The sequence below is a fragment of the Lynx rufus genome, unplaced genomic scaffold (genome assembly GCF_022079265.1).
Source record: "Lynx rufus isolate CCGP_SWC_20201006 ecotype Redwood Valley unplaced genomic scaffold, mLynRuf1.p SCAF_14, whole genome shotgun sequence".
Taxonomy (NCBI): Eukaryota; Metazoa; Chordata; class Mammalia; order Carnivora; family Felidae; genus Lynx; species Lynx rufus.
The window spans coordinates 3,381,715-3,402,763 of record NW_025814828.1 but is presented as its reverse complement, the minus strand read 5'-3'; the positions used below and the strand labels follow the sequence as shown (position 1 = coordinate 3,402,763).

The 21,049-nt window shown below is 40.3% G+C and overlaps 1 protein-coding gene across 2 annotated transcripts in view; it reads left to right on the top strand.

Moving 5' to 3' along the window:
- Window positions 1–21,049, top strand: part of NLGN4X (neuroligin 4 X-linked) — a 238,815-nt gene that overhangs the window by 99,585 nt on the left and 118,181 nt on the right. Inside the window, exons 2-3 of one of the 2 annotated variants that reach the window (XM_047076351.1) lie at window positions 14,721–14,780; window positions 19,114–19,266. In XM_047076351.1, coding sequence (XP_046932307.1) covers window positions 14,721–14,780; window positions 19,114–19,266 — 213 coding nt within the window. The remainder of the gene's footprint in view (window positions 1–14,720; window positions 14,781–19,113; window positions 19,267–21,049) is intronic. The other variant, XM_047076352.1, reaches the window with a different exon arrangement.

The following is a 21,049-nucleotide window of genomic DNA, read 5'->3' as shown; positions in this document are numbered from 1 at the left end:
AGAATGTCTTGTTTTCTTGAAACCATAATCTACAACACCCAGGTCATGCCTTTCCCTGAATACTAGCTGTCGTTCATGTAGGTATAATTTTTGTTTTCTTTACTAGACCAAAGGTCTTAGGGCATACTCAATGGCTTATTCGTCTCTGTTTTTTTTACTATTTAGTTTGGGGAAGAAAACAAAGCCACCTTGTCACAGACTGACCTACCACCTTGCATAACATATTTTCCCCCATTTGCTAAAATGTTGACTTTTATGTTACTGTAATGTGTTCGGGGCCTGGGTTGGCATCTCAAAACTGTGGCCGGTTGATCTCTTGGACCAAGTTCCATAAGCCCTCTTCCCTACAACTGTCTTCTCTGTATAGTGGGATCAAAAATAGTTCCTGATAAGTGTTCAGATGGTTACAAAGTACCTGTATTAGGCCAACATTGCAGATTAGTTAATAACAGTGTCATAATGGGGCACCTGGGTGGCTCAGTCAGTTAAGCGTCTGACAAGCTCAGATCATGATCTCACCGTCTGTGAGTTCAAGCCCCACGTTGGGCTCTGTGCTGACAGCTCAGAGCCGGGAGCCTACTTTGGATTCTGTGTCTCCCTCTCTCTCTGCCCCTTCCCTACTCACATTCTGTCTCTGTGTGTCTCTCAAAAATAAATAAACATTGAAAAAAAATTTTTTAAAGTCTCTTTAAATAGATGAGATTAAATACATCTAGTAAATGACAGTCTCAAGGATTTATATAAAAATGCTCCTCCTACACTATTTATAATAGAATTAAACAAAAAATTTTATATGCTATTCAATTTAGAAATGTTTATGCTCTGGGGCGCCTGGGTGGCTCAGTCGGTTGAGCGTCCAACTTCAGCTCAGGTCATGATCTCGCGGTCTGTGAGTTCAGCCCCATGTCGGGCTCTGTGCTGACAGCTCAGAGCCTGGAGCCTGCTTCGAATTCTGTGTCTCCGTCTCTCTCTGCCCCTCACCTATCTGCACTCTGTCTCTTTCTCTCTCAAAAAGTAAATCAACGTTACAAAAAATTTTTTTAAATAACAGCGTCAAAATGAAATAACTGTTGTAGTAATAGACCAGCAGGATGGGTAGGTGAAGTGAACGTTTCTACTCTGTCACCAGCTAGTATGAATTACAGACACAACTATGTGCTGTAAAGCCTGTTATGTAAGTATCAGCTGTGTCACCAACTAGGTCTTGCATTGTTGCAGCAAGTTATCTACAATTGGTCTCCTTCAACTTCTTGACCTGTAAAATCTTGATCTGTAAGATGTCAAGTATAAGGACTCTGGGCTCCTTGGAAAAGTGTCCGATTCTAGAAATGGGGTAGGAAATAGACAAGATGAATCTGGAACACTTTACAATAAGTAAGTGCTAACAAAATAAAATAAAACACCCAAACACAACAAAACCAAACCGTAATGATAGGGGTCTATTGAAGGGGCACAGAAGCCTAATAAAAGTGTTCTCAATGGCCAGTGCTGGAGCAATTCAAGCAACAAAATAGTTAGTGGATTGTAACTGAGTATAAAGTAAATATCCATAACCTCATATTGACGTCAGTGACTGAATGAAGAAATGAAACATGATTTATGAGTTCCCTACTTGTGCTGTAATAAATTACCACATAGTTAATGGCTTAAAACAACACAAATTTATCTTACAGTGTTGGAGGTAAGAAATCCCAAGTGGATCTCACTGGGTAGCATTGAAGTATTTCACAAGATGGCGGCCCTTCGGAGGATCCAGGGGAAAATCTCTTTGTTGCCTTTTTCAGTTCGAGAGGTCACCTGTATTTCTTGGTTGACGGGCCCTCCTCGATCTGCAAAGGCCACAGGTGTCATATTTTGCAACATGTCTCTGGCGTTGATTCTCTTCTTTCGCGTCCTTCATCCACTCTGAAGGACTCTTGTGATGGCATTGGGCCCACTGGATAATCCTGGATAATTTCCTTATTTAAAAGTCTTCATTGTATCTGCAACTTCCGTTCCCCCTTGTCACGTATCACATCATATTCTCAGGTTCGGGGGATTACAGTGTGGATCTCCTAGAGAATGGGTCACATGATTCTCCCTCCCACGGGGGGTGGAGACCTATCTCCCAGGAAGAAGCATTCTTGACGATTTGTGTGGATCCTCTCCCTGAAGCCAGTGGAGCATGAATCTCTACTCCTGCGGTTTGGCTGTGAATGCTGACTTCCTTCCAGAGAGCATCATTGTGAGAGGAGCAGAGAACATGACACTTGACGGTGGAGAAAGCAGTCAAGCACACCTCAGCCAGGTGGTCAAGGCCAACATCAGCAGTGATGAGTCACGGTGACAGCATACACGCTTGATATGATGTGACGATGAGGGCACTTGACTTCCGTGGGCTTCCTCCCCAAATTTTACAACCCCATAAAATCATGAAAAAGCAGACAAACCCCAATTGTGAGATATTCTACAGAATTCCTATAGACAGTCAAAACTGTCAATATCAGATAAAGGGCTAGTATCTAAAATCTGTAAAGAAATTATCAAACTCGACACCCAAGAAACAAATAATCCAGTGAAGAAATGGGCAGAAGACACGAATAGACACTTTTCCAAAGAAGACATCCAGATGGCCAACCGACACATGAAAAGATGCTCAACATCACTCATCATCAGGGAAATACAAATCAAAACCACAATGAAACATCACTTCACATGTGTCAGGATGGCTAAAATAAAAACACAAGAAACAACAAGTGTTGGTGAATATGTTATGAAAAAGGAACCCTTGAATACCTGTCAGAGTGGCTAAAATTAACAACTCAGGCAACAACAGATGTTGCCGAGGATGCAGAGAAAGAGGATCTCTCTTGCACTGCTGGTGGGAATGCAAGCTGGTGCAGCCACTCTGGAAAACAGTATGGAGGTTCCTCAAGAAAGTAAAAATAGAACTACCCTATGACCCAGCAATTGCACTACTAGGTATTTATCCAAGGGATACAGGTGTGCTGTTTCAAAGGGACAAGTGCACCCCTATGTTTATAGCAACACTATCAACAATAGCCAAAGTATGGAAAGAGCCCAAATGTCCATCGACAGATGAATGGATAAAGAAGATGTGGTATATAGATACAACAGAATATTACTCAGTCCTAAAAAGAATGAAATCTTGCCATTTGCAACAAGGTGGAATGAACTAGAGTGTATTATTCTAATTGAAATAAGTCAGTCAGAGAAAGACGGATATGATTTCACTCATGTGGAATTTAAAAAGCACAACAGATGAACACAGGGAAAGGGAAGGAAAAATAAGATAAAAACAGAGAGGGAGGCCAACCATAAGAGACTCTTAAATACAGAGAACAAACTGAGGGCTGCTGGAGGGGAGGAGGGGAGGATGGGCTAGATGGGTGATGGGCATTAAGGAGGGCACTTGCTGGGATGCACTGGGTGTCATATGTGAGAGGTGAATCACTGGGTTCTCCAATACTACACTGTTGGTCAACTAACTTGAATTTAAATAAAATCTGGGAAGGAAGAAAAAAACCTGTCGAGGTCATCAAAACTCAGAAAATTCTGAGGAACTCTCACAGCCAAGAGCTTAAGAAGCCATGAGGACTGAAATGGGATGTGGACAGTTTTCGGTAAAAACTGAGAAAATCTGAATACATGTCAGGCTTTAGTTAATTATGGTATTTCAGTCTTGGCTCATTAATTATAACAAATGTACCAGACTAATGTTAGATGTTAATAACAGAGGAAATTGGGTGTGAGACATATGGCAAGTCTCTGTACTGTCTTCACAATTTTACTTAAAATTGAAAACCAGTCCTAAAATTTAAGTTACTAAGAAAAAAAACCCCAAAACATGCAGACATCAGTCATACCCCCCTTCTCTGATTCCTAAATGGAATTCCCTGATGCCCAGCCCCTGGGAAGCGCTATTCGTCATTCTATTCTGTTTTTACAAGTTCAGCTTTTTTAGAATCCACACGTAAGTGGGATCATACAATATTTGTCTTTCTCTGTCTGACTTATCTTGGTTATGTATAATGTCCTTAAGATCTGTCCACATTGTTGGAAATGGCAGGATTTCCTTCTTTTTCATGGCCAAGTAATATTCCACTGTGTATATGTAATGTATATAGATGTCAGATTTATGCAAAATCTGTAATATACCACATTCACCCATTGATGGACACCTGCTATCGTTAGGGAGTGTAGAGTGTATAATTGACATACAACTCAGGTGTAACAGGGACACCCACAAAATCCCACTGTAATACATTAATAAAGACGTGATTTCGTCCTGGGAACACGCCCTTGAGCTGCCGGCCCTTAGACTGGGCGGCATAAGGTTTGCAGAGTTGAGGAATAAGTTTGGGCAGGGGGTAAGTTAGATCAGTCTTAGTCTCAGTAGCTAGGAAGAAAATTCTGCATGAGCAAAATGTGGGAGACAGAAAACCGCAGAAAATGTATAGGGAACTATGAAAAACAATGCCACTTCTGGAGATAACATGAGCCAACATTTGTGGAGTGCTTGCTTTGTGCAAGACACCATCCGTGTGTTACTGGAGAACCAGCAGATTTGAAGGAAGGTTGTGCCCGATCTTTTCAGATACGTGATTCTTTTAAGCTCTTCAGAAATTGCCTGATGATTGTTTACACTGCTTTACTTTTGCCTCGTCTTAATTATTTTAGGGTATAATCATGATAGTGTTGTGCTTGGTCATCATAATTATGTAGGTACTTCATACCGTATGTCGGTGTTCCCTTTTTTATTGCACTATAGTGATACGGAAATTAGGACCACGTACTAAAAAAAGTAATTTTCTGAAAAGGTAAACATGTACCCTTAGGAAAAACTATCATGTTGGCTTTGATTTCCAAATTTCAAGTGCACTGGGGATCCAGACATGCTTCTGATCTAAAACAGTTTGTTGGGATGCCTGGGTGGCTCGGTCGGTTAAGCATCCAACTTCGGCCCAGGTCATGATCTCACAGTTTGTGGTTTCAAGCCCCGCTCTGTTGAGCTCAGAGCCTGGAGCCTGCTTCAGATTCTGTGTCTCCCTCCCTCTCTGCCCCTCCTCCACTCTCTCTCTCTCTCTCTCTCTCTTTCTCAAAAATAACTAAACATTAAAAAAATAAAAATGATTTCTTGGATTGAGGTATGTGTTGGGATGTTAGGAAGCTGTGTGCTAGTGTGAGTATGCACATGGCTGTGTGTGTTCTGTGTGTGTGTGTGTGTGTGTGTGAGAGAGAGAGAGAGAGAGAGAGAGAATGTGTACCTCATGGAGAGAAGCAGATGGCTGCGACAGTGATCTTAGACTAGGTTGTGCAGTTGTCACAAAAGCGTCCAAAATTTTAGCAACTTGCGACAACAATAGCTTATTTCCCTTTTATGATGTTTGTGTCCATTTGGGGCTGACTGATTGTTCTCTACTCCCTCTTCTTTCCCAAACAAAAACTTGAAGTGGTAGTCCCCATGCAGGACATGCTGGTCTGGTTTTAGAGGGAAAGAAATACGGCAGAAACGCGATGCCTCCTAATGTTTCCGCCTGGGGGTGACGTATGTCTCTTCCAATCACATTTCGTTGGCCAAGAGTGCTAGGTTAGCAGGTGTGGATGGTAAAACACCTCCCTGGGGCAGGGCATTGGATCTTTTGAGCAAATCACAGGGTCCTTTACAGACAGTGTGTTGACTGAACATTGCCACACTGGAAAAGACATGAGAGGCATTCTTCCCCTTACATTGGTGTCCTTGTTGACATTTCTGTTGTTTGTATCATGATGTCTTCTGCGTTCTCACTGAAAAGAACAACGAACAGCTCTTTTGTGGCCAGTCAGCAAGGTTCAAAAGCAGATAGAGGTTGCTAAAGTCGTCATCTGCAGTAAGATATCATCCTGCTTTCCCAAGGCTTCAGTGACTTGTGATTCTTAAAAATAGTTTGAGAGCCTTCTTTGGGGACATTCAGTTAAGCATCTCCTGGCACAACAGATTCAGGAATTGCAGAGTAGGGAGGGTTTTGCATAAGTCCAAACAAATTTCATTTTTAGGGGAAGATTGTGCAATAGTCCTCAAGTCAGACACAGGGAAACCCAAAGGTAACTGGACAGATTTTATTGGTGATGCTGGACAAGCGACTCTTCCTCTATGTAGAATGCAAGGGGACGAAATGCCAAAGGTCCCAGCTCTCTGTAATTCCAATGCCACAACCGAAGAGTCTCCTGGCATAGAGAACCACCCAGTTGCCAGTAGTCTGTGTTCTGACTACGGAAAGAAGGTTTTCATCAGAGTTAAAACGATGCCCATGGGGTCAAAATCTTCCAGAATCTCTTGGCAAGGAAAATGAATATGTATACCTATATACATATCTACAGAGGTTTATCATTTTTTAATACAACATTTCTGGAGGTATCTTAGGGCAAATAAAAGCCAATTTCATTTTCAACATGAGTTTTCTAAATACAGGTGCAGGAAAAGCATCCAGCATAATTCAATATTAAATTAGTTCCAGCTTTAAAAATTTTTTTTTCAACGTTTATTTATTTTTGGGACAGAGAGAGACAGAGCATGAACGGGGGAGGGGCAGAGAGAGAGGGAGACACAGAACCGGAAACAGGCTCCAGGCTCTGAGCCATCAGCCCAGAGCCCGACGCGGGGCTCGAACTCACGCGAGATCACACGAGATCTCGCGAGATCATGACCTGAGCCGAAGTTGGACGCTCAACCGACTGAGCCACCCCGGCGCCCCTAAGACTTTGTTTTAATGTGTATTTGTTTTTGAAGGAAACAGAGCAAGCACGAGCAGGGGAGGGGCAGAGAGAGAGGGAGAGCGAGACACAGAATCCGAAACAGGCTCCAGGCTCTGAGCCATCAGCCCAGAGCCCGACGCGGGGCTCGAACTCACGGACCACGAGATCGTGACCTGGCTGAAGTCGGACGCCCAACCGACTGCGCCACCCAGGCGCCCCTAGTTCCAGCTTTTAAATGCATTGTGATTTAATCTCAAGCTCACAGATTGTGTGAGGAGGTAATATATCCTATCAGCTGAACGTTTTAATAAAAAGGAGAGACTCCTGTAAATCTAATAGGATTTGTGTTTTATTCCCAAGAACAGAAACATTTCAATAACCGAATTCACAACAACAAAAAAATGTTTATGTGAAGCTATGCAGTGCCTTGAGATTTTAATAAAAAGCACAAACATATATCAGGGACCTATGTACTTTTAGGTTTATTTTGATTCCAACCAAAGAAAGTGTGAAAAGAATTCTTCCTAATTCCAAAAGAAAGAACAAATTATTATTCATATTTCTCTCAATCTGTCTTCCCAAGCCAATCAGAGCAAACACGCAAAAAATACATGCAAAAAACAAAAACCCTCCTATTATTTTCACTATTACAGTGAGGCATTTTGAAACTGGTAGAAAATTACAAAGAATTAGACTTTGGTTTTACCGTAGTCACAGATACATGGACAACGGAGGATAAGTTGATTGGCAGAACATTTCACAACGATTAGGAAAATCTCAAGCACGTGAAAGTCACATAATAAATGTCTGTGGGATGAATCCTAGGTATTTGACCTCAAGACCACACCCAGTAAGTCAGCAATTCCATATCTCTTCATATGTCTTGGAGCAGAAGGCTTCAAACTTGGGGATGCCATCACAAAATGGTTCAAAATAGACGTCTGCCGATGACTTAGAGAAATCCACCGGCTTCCATATGTTCTGTTTCCTAGGGCTTTTGATCACCAAGAATCCTCCTTCCACATTAAAAAGGAATGCCCTTGGGGCACCTGGGTGGCTCAGTTGGTTAAGTCTCCCACTCTTGGTTCCGGCTCAGGTCATGATCTCGCGGTTCAGGAGATTGAGCCCCGCGTCAGGCTCTGCATTGACAGTGGGGAGGCTGCTTGGGGTTCTCTGCCTCCCTGTGTCTCTGCTGCCCCCCCACTAATGCTCTCTCTCTCAAAATAAATAAATACATTAAAAGAAAAAAAAAGGAATGCTCTTGATTTCCCATAGTCGACCCTGTCCCGTATCACCCTCCTGTCCTGTGTCACCAAGGCATGGAATGAACAGAAATTCCAAATGCGGATGTCAGGAAGCCTGTTCGTTGAAGGCTGCATTAATTAGACAGGCTCTCCAGCCTTGCCTGTATTTTCCTTGAGTGCAACGCGATCTGGTTCAGATGTTGTGATTCCAGGCGGGGTGGGGGGGGGGGGCGGGAAATGAAGATCAACTATGCTCATTGCTTCAGATGCAGAAAGTGAACTCATCTGTGGGGACCCCATTTTTCAAGGTACATATGCTTTGGATGAAACCCTCTGAATGAAGTGTTTCGTGTTATCTTTCAGATCGATGTTCCAGTAAGAGTGAGAGCGTATATTAAGATGTACGTGTGGAGTATCTATTCGTGGTACCCACTGGCGGCCAAGGCTGGCATCTTTAAAGCATCCATACCTGTCTTTAGAAGGAATGGGTTACCAGTGAGTTAAGTGATGAGGCATGGGCACTCTCTCATGGATCAGATCCCATTCAGGTTATTATTGCTGAAATGAGCCCATTACTGAATTAGAAGATTAAAAAGAAGCATTCCTCTGTGGCCGAGGGACAAAGCGATCAATCACACACGTGTGTGATGGCCGGGAAAAGCATTTATGTCCCCTGTAGCCCATTACGCAACTTCCCGTGTGATGAAAATAATGCATTTAGCTAAGATGCACTCTTTTTGTATTTAAGAAAACAAGTCTACCTTCTGCTTGGAATTTGCACTGTTAAGAGACCCAAAAAAATGTGAACTAATAAATACATTTTAAATATGATATCTCATTTTGAAAGCAATACTTTAAAGGTTTTCCATATTGTATCATTTCGTTACGTTCTCGCATAAATGACGCGATCATCTCACACTGTCTGATGACTGTGTTTGAGGATTTCCATACATAACTGGCTACAAAGGTAATGGATAATAAAAAGAGGAATTATGAAATTATTTTCTTGCCTTGAAATGTTAAAATCAGCATCTAGAGGATTTTCATTGATTTTCCTTTCCTTTACCATGCTCTACCTTTTCTGAATTCTCTACAAAGTAGTTCTTCTCCATTTAGGATACAGAGTACTCGTTTAAATAGTTTTACTTTTGAAAATGATGCAGATAAACCATAAGAAGGGCACATCAGAAGCACAGGTATAAAAAAATGATGGACACCCTTCAAGGACCAGCGACATTGAGATATTTTATTTATAAAATCATACTTAAATTTTAATAATGGAACAGCTATGCATTTGTTTGAAGTTGCTTAAATATTCCCTTTAATATTTAGAGCTATTTCCCCATGGAGGTTTCATAGAGGGCCTAATTATTAGATGTAAAGGAATATGTTTCTGGCACTTGGAGAATGGTATAGACATGGAGTGGGTGGAAAAAAAAAAACTCATGGCGTGTATGGATTTTGAAATGCCTTTTTTTTTTTTTTTTTGGCTTGTGCAAGATGGGTTTGCTGCGGAATGAATCCCACCAGAATCTTTTTCCCATAGCTCACGATTCTAACTAAATTAGATATTCAGGATAACTCCATTGTTTTTTTTAAAGGACATTTAATTAGCTATATTTGCAAAGAAAAATGCAGCAACAACTTACTAAACATGAACAAAAAGGTGAAACATTAAGTACACATTGAACATTAAAGGTGATACCTAATGATGTTTCTGGGTCGTACTGTGCTATATGAAATTAATTCAAAATTGCAGTTTGGCAAATAAGTTCTGTCAAAATCTCGGTGGGTGATTTTTTTTTTTCTTCAGTTGACAAGCTCGTTTGAAAATTTGTGTATAAAGGCAGAGGATCTAGAATGAGCAGATTATCTTGACAAAGCAGAATAAAGTTGGCTGGCTTCTCCTTCCCCATTTTATTTATTTATTTATTTAAAAAAAATTTTTAACGTTTATTTTTGAGACAGAGAAAGACAGAGCATGAACAGGGGAGGGGCAGAGAGAGAGGGAGACACAGAATCGGAAACGGGCTCCAGGCTCTGAGCTGTCAGCACAGAGCCCGAAGGGGGGGCTTGAACTCACGCGAGATCACGCAAGATCTCGCGAGATCATGACCTGAGCCGAAGTCGGACGCTCAACCGACTGAGCCACCCAGGCGCCCCACTCCTTCCCCATTTTATTTTATTTATTTATTTATTTTTAAATAAATTTTATTTAAAATATTTTTTTAATATTTCCCCATTTTATTTATTTATTTATTTATTTATTTATTTTTAAATAAATTTTATTTAAAATATTTTTTTAACGTTTATTTATTTTTGAGACAGAGAGAGACAGAGCATGAACAGGGGAGGGGCAGAGAGAGAGGGAGACACAGAATCCAAAGCAGGCTCCAGGCTCTGGGCTGTCAGCATAGAGCCCGATGTGGGGCTCTAACCCACGAACGGTGGGATCATGACCTGAGCCGAAGTCGGACGCTCAACCGACTGAGCCACCCAGGCGCCCCACTCCTTCCCCATTTTAAAGCATACTATAAAGCTGTAGTCTTCAGGACAGGTAGGGACTCATGGGGATAGAAACGCAGGATGGAATATAATTAAAAGAGTCCGGGAATAAATAGAGTCCTGGCATTTATAGTCAACTGGCTTCAGCAATATTGTCTCAAGAACTTAACGAGGGAACGTTAGCATTTCAATCAATGGTCCTAAAACAGTGAGATACTCAGACGCAAACAATGAATTTCAACCCTAACCTCATATCATACACTGAAAGTAACTCAGACACTTAAAAGGTGAAGAGCGACAACTGGTTAGCATTGAGGGAAAAACATGAGAGAAAATCTTCAGGATCTTGGCTTGGGCAAGGATTTCTCAAATATGATATCCAAAGCAACAAGCTTTGAAAGAAAATGGACAAAATCGACCTCATCACAATTAAAAACAAACGTTTGCACTTCAAAAGACACCACTGAGAAAACTGAAAGAGAAGCCACACAGACTGGGAGAAAAGATTTGCAGATCATATTTCTGGAAAAAGACTTGTATCTAAAAAATGTAGGGGCACCTGGTGGTTCAGTCGGTTAAGCGTCCGACTTTGGCTCAGGTCACGATCTCATGGTTCATGAGTTCAAGCCCCATGTCGGGCTCGGTGCTGACAGCTTAGAGCCTGGAGCCTGCTTCAAATTCTATGTCTCCTTCTCTCTCTGCCCCTCCCCCACTTGTACTCTGTCTCTATCAAAAATAAACGTAAAAAAATTTAAAAAAAATAAAGAACACTTAACAATTCAATAATAGGGGACACAGAACCCAATGTAAAGAAAAAATTTTAACATTTATTTATTTTTGGGAAACCGTGAGAGACAGAGACTCCTTGTAATTTCCACATGTTGGAAGTTCTCAATTTTGCATTTTCTTGCATGTACTCTTTCTAGTTATTTTAAATGTTACGCTTGGGGGGCTCCTGGATGGCTCAGTTGGTTAAGCGTCCGACTTCTGCTCGGGTCATGATCTAATGGTTTGTGAGTTCGAGCCCCGCATCGGGCTCTGTGCTGGCAGCTCAGAGCCTGGAGCCTGCTTCGGGTTCTGTGTCTCCTTCTCTCTCTGCCCCTTCCCCATTCACCCTCTCCCTCTCTCTCAAAAAAAAAAATAAATAAATAAACATTAAAACAGTTAAAAAAATTAAACATCAATTTCCCATATAAAATAGCAGTTCCACTCCTAGATATCTACCCAACAGAAAGAAACACCTATATCCTAATGTAAATATTGTGCCCACATGTTCCAAGCAGCGTTCTAATAGCCACCACGTGGAAACAGTACGAGTGGCCACCAACAGATGAATGGAAAAACAAAATTCGGTCTATCCATACAATGGAATATTATTCATCCATATAAAAGAATCGAGTACTGATCCATGCTACAGCATAAATGACTTTGAAAACACGCTAAGTGAGAGTGTCTGCTTTAGACACAAAAGACTGGGCATTATACAAATTCCTTTATACAACACGCCCCGAGATGGCAAATGTAGAAAGACAGAAAGTAGGTTAATGAGACGGAGGCTAAGAACATGGCACCTATAATTAGAACAGAGTCTTTCTGGGTTGATGCAAATGTTCTAAGATTGGATTATGCTGATAGTTGCCACAACTCCGTTAAAAAAAAAAATCATCGAATCTTATACTGTGATGAGTTGATTTTATGGGATGTAAATCATGCTTCAGTAAAGCTCTTAAAAATCACACTTTGGTTAACCAGAAAGTTTGGTAAAGAATCAAAGAGGCAGTAGATTACCCTGGATTGCTACTTAATCAGCCTTGGAACTATGTTATCAAAATTGTAAAAGCATTCTTAGTCTTTAGAACTTTCCTCTCTTTGTTGGGGAAGGTTCCCTAACCATTGCCTCTCATCCAGCCCAGGATGTGTTTCAGGTCACTCACACTTTACTTACAAAATCTGCTTACAGAGAGGAATGCAAATTTTTTTCTTCCAGAAATGAGGGGAGGACTTGTAACACAGATTTGTGGATCACTCCCGTAGCATACTTCTCCGAGAAGGGCATCCCTTATAAGCTTCTACATAGTTTTGTCATAAATTCAGTCCATGAGTTCACTTTGAAATAGGTTCTATGCTGATAAACCCCGACAAACACAACCCAAAGACAGTCAAGCTAATCTGATTTTTAAAAAAAAATTTTTTTTCAACGTTTGTTTATTTTTGGGACAGAGAGAGACAGAGCATGAACGGGGGAGGGGCAGAGAGAGAGGGAGACACAGAATCGGAAACAGGCTCCAGGCTCTGAGCCATCAGCCCAGAGCCTGAAGTGGGGCTCGAACTCACGGACCGCGAGATCGTGACCTGAGCTGAAGTCCGACGCTTAACCGACTGCGCCACCCAGGCGCCCCTAATCTGATTTTTTAAAGTTCTTTTAGGTATTTATTCATTTATTTTTAAAAAGTTTGTTTATTTTGAGAGAGATTTCATGCACATGCATGAGCAGAAGAGGGACAGAGAGAGAGGAGACAGAGAATCCCAAGCTGGCCCTGAGCTGTCAACGCCGATCCTGATGTGGGGCTTGATCTGAGGAACCACAAGGTCATGACCTGAGCTGAAATCAAGAGTAGGACCCTTAACCGATTGAGCCAACCAGGTGCCCCTTTTTAGATATTTAAATGCAGTAGGATTGCGGGCAATAAATAGATGTTGATATCAAGGTAATGACTATAATAGATTGGGATATCAGCATCACGATACTTTCTAAGGGACCAGAAATGAAAGTTTTGTAAGGAGAGGTGGTTTCTATAAGACTTGACTCTAATTTTAGGTGGATGAGGGTGGAATTAGGCTGGAGTTTCTAGGGGTCCCAGGCACCTCTGTGCAGCTGTCTTCAACAACTTTATGTTGGTAGTTTGAAATTATCGACAGTGGGGATATTTAAGCCTCAAAAATCAACAAATCAGATTTCCCACCCACCTAGGTGTGCTCATTAAAAGGTGTTAAACCACATAAAATAGAAAATATGCAAGCCTTCTCTGACTACAAAAACACCACAGTTTCACATTTTGGCTTCACAACATGCTGAGTTCTTTTGAGTTACTTAGAACTTCTAGAAGGATGTGGTTCAGACCTTTTTGAAGCTAGTGGATCTGTAATATGCATGTTCTGATTGTGTCTATCTATGAAAAGAAGACAATTGAGCTAATTAACCAAACAATTCAAGCATTATTAAATGTTTTGTCATCTTGTATCTGGAAAATATAAAAAGGAAAATGGTGCACTGCATACCGAATATGGAAGAGAGTGTTTGTGGTGTAGTTGAGGGACCCCCCCCCACCCCGCCGCCCGCCATATTTTGTCTACATGGACATTCTTATCTGGTTTAAATTTCAGGTCATCAAGGTAGGTGACTTTATTATATACTTATCTTAAATTCAATGAGTGATAACATTGAAGTAATATTTAATAAGTGTTTCAATCAGAGAGAACATGATTGATAATGTTTTAACTTAAGAAATCCTGATTGAAAATGCTGGTTTTGTTGTTGTGTTTGTTTTTATACTAAACAGGAGCAAATATTGAGTAGTTCTCTAGACACCGGTCAGAGGTGAATTTCATGATTCAAATTAATAAATCAACTGACATTTCTGATTTGTATTTGAAACGCTGTGTTTTAAGTTCATCTGCATGGAACTAATGTCAATTTTAAATATTTTATTGAAAGTCCTTCTGTGTTTATTGCATAAATGTGTTTCTTCTTCCATTATGGAATTTTATAACCAAGGTGTATCGGTGACATTTCATGAATTTATGTAGATTATAATATGTTAAAATTAGAGGGACATTGAATACTTCATGTGCATTTCTTCTGAGAATGTGGAAAATCTTTCTTAATAATTTAATTTTCTTTTTTTCAAACTCACATTAGCTCTTTTTTTTTCCTTTTTTTTTTTTTTGCAGTACTATCATTATAACCCCCCAAACTGCATTTTCACAGGATAGAGAATATTTTTCGCAAGTAACATTTTGAATTTGTTCTTCTTGACATCTTTATGTTTTTATGCATTTTGCATCGACCCCCTACCTCATTTTTTTTGAAATCCAAATGTAACAAATTTCAACTTTTTGTGTGACATTTTTTTTTTCTTTTACTGGGTAGTATCTCTCTTCTGGTTTTTTTGCAAACCTGTTGTTTTTGAATTCTCTTTTTTTTTCCCTTTATTTTCCTTCTCATTATGACCCCAGGAGCCAACACAAAGAAAAACGCAGATGATATAACCAGTAATGATCGTCCTGAAGACGAAGGTATTTTTTGTTTTTTCAAAGCTCGACCCTGATGCATGATTTTATATCTCTCTCTCTATTTTTTTTTTTTATTTCAACCTCTTTTTCCTCCCCTTCTCTGAAACGAGTACACTTTTGTGTGCTTTTTTTATTTTCTTCTTGTTTGGAAACCACTGTGCTTTTTAATCTCAATGACCCTGTCGCTGAATGCAAACCACCCATAAGGAGTATAAACGTTTCTAAATATGAAGTGAGTTAATAAAAAAATGTTATTTACAAGGCATCGTATGTTTTTCTTTTCCTTTTTCCTTTTTTCCCCCTTTTTTTGGCTTGGTCATAAGAAGAGAAAATGAAATTTTAGCACATGCATGTATACTTTCTTTTCTTCCTTCCAAAGTTATTTGTAAGTTAATATTGTATTTTGGAGATTTGGTTTTCTTAATTCCTTCTACGAGCTGCCAAACTGTGAGACACCCTCGTAGAACTTTTTGGGTGTCTGGCATTTCTGGTTTTGGTTGTTTCTTTTTCGTTTTTTTTTTTTCTTTCTTTCTTTCTTTCTTTTTTTTAAATATCCGGATTCACAGTTAAGTTTCAAAGAATCTTCTCTGGCTCACAGTGAAATACATGACAAAGTGTTTTAACAAGATCTCGTTTCTCTGCTGCCTGCCTTTTAGCAGCATTTAAAGGGGGGTGGGGTTGGGGGGTAGGAAGCAGGGATAGCAAAGATGTGAAAAATGAAAAGGTCAAAAACCTACATCTCTATCTTTTCCTTTCCAACACCAAGGCTGTTTTGAAAACTTTTTTGTTACACCCCCCCCAAAAAATGTTTGGTTGCCGTGGATGTTGTTTCTTGAAGGATCCCAAGTTGCTGGACAGATCAGCCACTGGAACTAAACTGATGCTTTTTAAACTCTGGAAGAGAGTGGTCTGTAACAACCGGGACCACACTGTACCTGTGCCTTCAGCACAACAAATAGTGTCCAAGAGACAAGACAGAAAGTCCCAAGTAAGTTGCCAGGAAGACTCCATTTCTGCCGTCCAAGTAGGAAAGTGCACGGACCTCTGTGCATTTGCCTTACAGGGCAGAGGCCCTTGAGGAACATTTGGGTTCTGGGGGGAAACACAATTCGAGGCACAGAAGCGGATGATGACAGCAAGGAGTCCCTGGTGGTGCCGTTTAATCAACTTGGGTCCAAGAAGTGGGGCCAATGCTGGTTTCACACCTGCTCTTGTCTTAACATTGTTATTATTTAATTATTGTTGTAACTCCCGTGTGTTTCTAGGGCTGTCCCTACCTCTCTTCGCAAGATCTTTTCCGCAAGATCTTTTCCGATGGCCTTAGAATAGCTCATCCCGCACCTGACTCGCACGCCAGCCTCTCTGTTGTGGCGGGCCCCAAAACGCCTGCCATTTTATCTGAATCCAAAAACGTATTAATAAAAATTTAAAAAGATTGTATTAGATCATGTAAAAAGAAAAAAAAAGAAATGTATTAAAACAAAAAAATATATAAAAATTTAAAAAGATTCTATTAGATCGTGTAAAAATGAAAAGAAATGTATTAAAATTTTTTTAATTTAAAAAGATTCTATTAGATCATGTAAAAAGGAAAAAAAGAAACGTATTAAAACAAAAAATTAAAAATTTAAAAAGATTCTATTAGATCGTGTAAAAAGAAAAAAAAGAAATGTATTAAAACAAAATTTTTTTAATTTAAAAAGATTCTATTAGATCATGTGAAAAGGAAAAAAAGAAATGTATTAAAACAAAAAAAAATTTTAATTTAAAAAGATTCTATTAGATCGTGTAAAAAGAAAAAAATGTATTAAAACAAAAAACAATTTTAATTTAAAAAGATTCTATTAGATCATGTAAAATGAAAAAAAAAACAAATGTATTAAAACAAATTTTTTTTTTTAATTTTTTTTTTTTTAACGTTTTTATTTATTTTTGGGACAGAGAGAGACAGAGCATGAACGGGGGAGGGGCAGAGAGAGAGGGAGACACAGAATCGGAACAGGCTCCAGGCTCTGAGCCATCAGCCCAGAGCCCAACGCGGGGCTCGAACTCACGGACCGCGAGATCGTGACCTGGCTGAAGTCGGACGCCTAACCGACTGCGCCACCCAGGCGCCCCAAAACAAATTTTTTTTTAATTTAAAAAGATTCTATCGGATCATGTAAAAAGAAAAAAAAAAAGAGAAAATGTATTAAAACAAAACCCAAAACTTTTTTTTTTTTTGGTTCTCTTACACCAGCCAGAGATATAATTTGCCTCTTACTCTGCATCTCTTATTAGAGCATTTCTGCTTCTTAGGATCTGTTTTCCCAATGCTCAAAATGCAACTTTATTCCCCTTAAAATGCCCCCTAGTCACTGAATACCAATACCCTGTGATATATATTTTTTTACTTTGAATTAACAGGGCATTTGTTATTTATTACTCTTCAAGTTCACGAGAACCTTGTTCTATGCCTTTGGAAAGCTTAGAGATGTTAACCTAGCATTTTCTCTGAGAAAACCCCTTCAAGTAGCCTTCAAAGTCTCCACCACATCCTGTTCCACAGTGGACCGCCCAACAGCCTGCACCTGCTAAAAGAATTAAGGGGAAAACCAGCAAATCAGGAGCCAGACACAGGAGTACGTGGTTCAAAACCCAACACCTTTCCAAACACCCGTGTGTTTCAGAATTCCAAGTAGCGCTTGATGAACAAGGGATGAAGAAAGCATTTTTACTGTATATTTGAATTTTATTTGAGAAAATAAGATCGGTTCTTCTGCTATCTATTCAGGATCTGCAGGGACATGGGAGCGTGACACTTTTTTCTGTATTTGACTGTGACCAGTGGGTTTTTCGAGCCCCCTTCCTGAGGCACCCAATGAACTCATTTTGAGATTGTGATCAGAATTCATTTTATTAGCAGCCCCCCTCATCCAAATGATAGTGATTCATTTCCTTAAAATTCCTTTCTTGAGATTTCAAAAGTGTCTTGCTGAAGGAGAAAAAACACTTGACTGAAAAAAAGGTGACAATAAATGTACATGGGATACATTGGGGTTTCTTTTGATGACAGACAGATATATACATTATTTACACACACCTATGTGTATATATCTATGGATACATGTAGAGAGATATTCAGAAATAATTGTAAAAGGAATCAGTGTGATACAGTAAACGTAAACTTAAGGACTGATTTTAAAAGGTGATTTAATCAATACCTGTTCACAAAGCAGGCTCCACAAATGGACAGATGGTCTCTGAATTCCTGTCCTCACAGACCATTGTGAAACACTGTTTTTACATCGTTATGAAATAAAGCCACAAAGTCATTACCAAGGGTGCCCAGTGGTTGCAAATCTCAACTGGGGTTCATATCCCTCTGAAAATAGATTGCATGTCAATCATTTCATGTTGAGGTTGGAGTCTTGTGTCATTTCTATTACATCTGTTTCCTTTTTTTTTTTAATTTTTTAATGTTTATTCTTAGAGAGAGACAGAGACAGAGACAGAGGAGACAGAGCGTGAGTGGAGGAGGGGCAGAAATAGAATGAGACACAGAATCCGAAGCAGGCTCCAGGCTCTGAGCTGTCAGCACAGAGCCCGATGCGGGGCTTGAACTCACAGACTGTGAGATCATGACCTGAGCCAAAGTCGGACACTCAGCCCACCGAGCCACCCAAGGCACCCCTTTCATTTTCGTTACTTAAATATGTTGAGATATTTATCGCAGTCAGCAAACTAGAACAAAGACCTTTGCTCGGACATGTTGTTTTGCCCTGTTTTCGGTTTTACACGTTTCTGTTCTGTTGATAATTTTTAACCGTTTACTTGGAGTTTGCTACATTCAGCCTCACTGGTTCTCATGTATTCTCATGTTTCAGTTAAAAATGCATCTGTAGGCTCATCTCTGAATAGAGAGGGAAAAGCAAATGATCGTTTTGAAGCAGATTGCACACTTCCCAAGATGATGAAACTTATTACGCCGTGTGCTTCTTGAATAAATCACCTTTTAGGAGTTGAGCACTGTTTAGGAAGTAAGCATTTCATCAAAATCTTCTAGTTTCTAGTGTTTTAGGTAGGTACAGAAATGTACATAGGCATTCATATTACTTCAGATGTCCGTATGCTTCTCAAAAATACCATTTCTGTGACTAGAAAAAATGATAACATTGAGCAGTTTTCTTAGGCAGTCTTACCACGGTGTATGTAATTCCACATAGATGCATGGTTGATTCCAGTCCAAAGAAGGAAGAACATAATAATCCGTGCCCTTTGTCCGTTGCATAGTATCAGTTCATCAGTGTGATTTTTTTTTTTTATTCTATTTCCTTACTTGACTTTCTTTTTCCAGACATCCATGATCAGAACAGTAAGAAGCCGGTCATGGTCTATATCCACGGCGGGTCTTACATGGAGGGCACTGGGAATATGATAGACGGCAGTGTGCTGGCCAGCTACGGCAATGTCATTGTGATCACCATTAACTACCGGCTGGGAATTCTAGGTGAGTGATGGCATCGGGTAAATGTGCAAGGGGCGGTGACAAAGTGGTGCTTTTTACTGTGTGGGGAGTAGCTGATCTGCACTGTGTTACTCCGATCCTTGGAAGGTTCTATTTCCCTGGGCTCGCTGCAGGAGAGGTTTGGTCGTCTTTTTCCGGCATGCAGCTTTTCATCGTTGAATTGTATTTTGGGGAACCCCTATCCTTCCTCCAACAAAGGCAGACTCCAAGGTCCCAAATTAAAATGAAATTTTACTTAAGCGCATTTCTATCTTTGGGCCAAATGAATACTTTTTGGGCATCACAGCCCTGTAGAGGGAACTCATTTGCTGGTGGGTGATCCTTTGGGAAGCAGTGATGATGGAGGGCCGTAGATAGTAGATTTCTTTACTTGTCTTTAGCTTGGGGGCTGGAAAATCTTTCACCTAATTCCTTAACTGATCTTCTGTGAGCGTTGTGCCTCTGTGGCGGGGTTACAATGACTGTTGTATTTGCACACAATGGAGCTTGACTCTCACTTGAATTTTGCAACAGTTTCTGATTTACCGTAAAGGGTGAGGGCATGGAAATCCACCAGTAAGGGCTCTCCATGGTTTTGCTGTTTATTTCCTTTTTCCCCACTGGGGGCTTGGAAAAATAGATATTTGGGGTGGGCTCTATTTTGAGATTTATCTTCTTTTGTAGCTTTGTCTACCGTTGTACATTTCATGACTAATATTCCTAGGCATACACGAAAACGTTTTTTTTTTTTTTAATTTTTTTTTTTCAACGTTTATTTATTTTTGGGACAGAGAGAGACAGAGCATGAACGGGGGAGGGGCAGAGAGAGAGGGAGACACAGAATCAGAAACAGGCTCCAGGCTCTGAGCCATCAGCCCAGAGCCTGACGCGGGGCTCGAACTCACGGACCACGAGATCGTGACCTGGCTGAAGTCAGACGCTTAACCGACTGCGCCACCCAGGCGCCCCAAAACGTTTGTTTTTAAGACAACAATAGAACGCGTAAATGGAGCTCTGCTGAACAAAATCTGTGGCTGAAAATGTTCTCTCCAAATGGACAAATATTACCAAGAATATTTTATTTTCACCTTGATGTTTTCATGTTATTTTGAGCATTTTTTTTCATTTACATGTGAAAACATTCACCTAGGAAAGACCCCTGGAGCTGGGGTGGGGGTGGGGGGGTGGGGAGTGGTAGAAATGCATTTGTAGTTTACAAGTGCAAATCACCCACAGATGTTTGCAAAGTTGAGCCTTTTGGAGCATTGATAAAGTCCTCAAAATTCCCCGTTGGTTTTTGCACATGAAAGAAAATAAAAAGCATTAGCATCAAGAACCCTCTCGTTTTATGATTTTATTTCGTTTTCTGTTTTCATAGGTCCTCTGAGCCAGGTCCTTGTAGAATCATTGTAGTTAACATCACATCCCCATCAGTGCCTGCATTTCTGAACATTTTTTCAGCAGTTTCTGGGTAGTTGCTTCTGCCGCTAGTCCTTGAAACAGGAAATCGTGTTTCTTGGTCTCTTACAAAAGGTCCATTCTGACATAGAGGTGGAGGGAGGATACAACGTGTCAGTGCAGTGCGTATGGTCTTTTCGAAGAGGGCATTGTAGCATCATCAGACCGAGCACGGAACCCTGGGCTCTATTTTCTGAATGAAGCAGTGCCCATTGAACAAGCTTTTGCTTCTGTGGAGTAACAGAATGTTCTCTTGGGTGCATGATGCGTTGATGTTCCTTAAAACGTTAGATTTGAAAGGAAATCGATTTTCTCCCCCTCTGAAGCC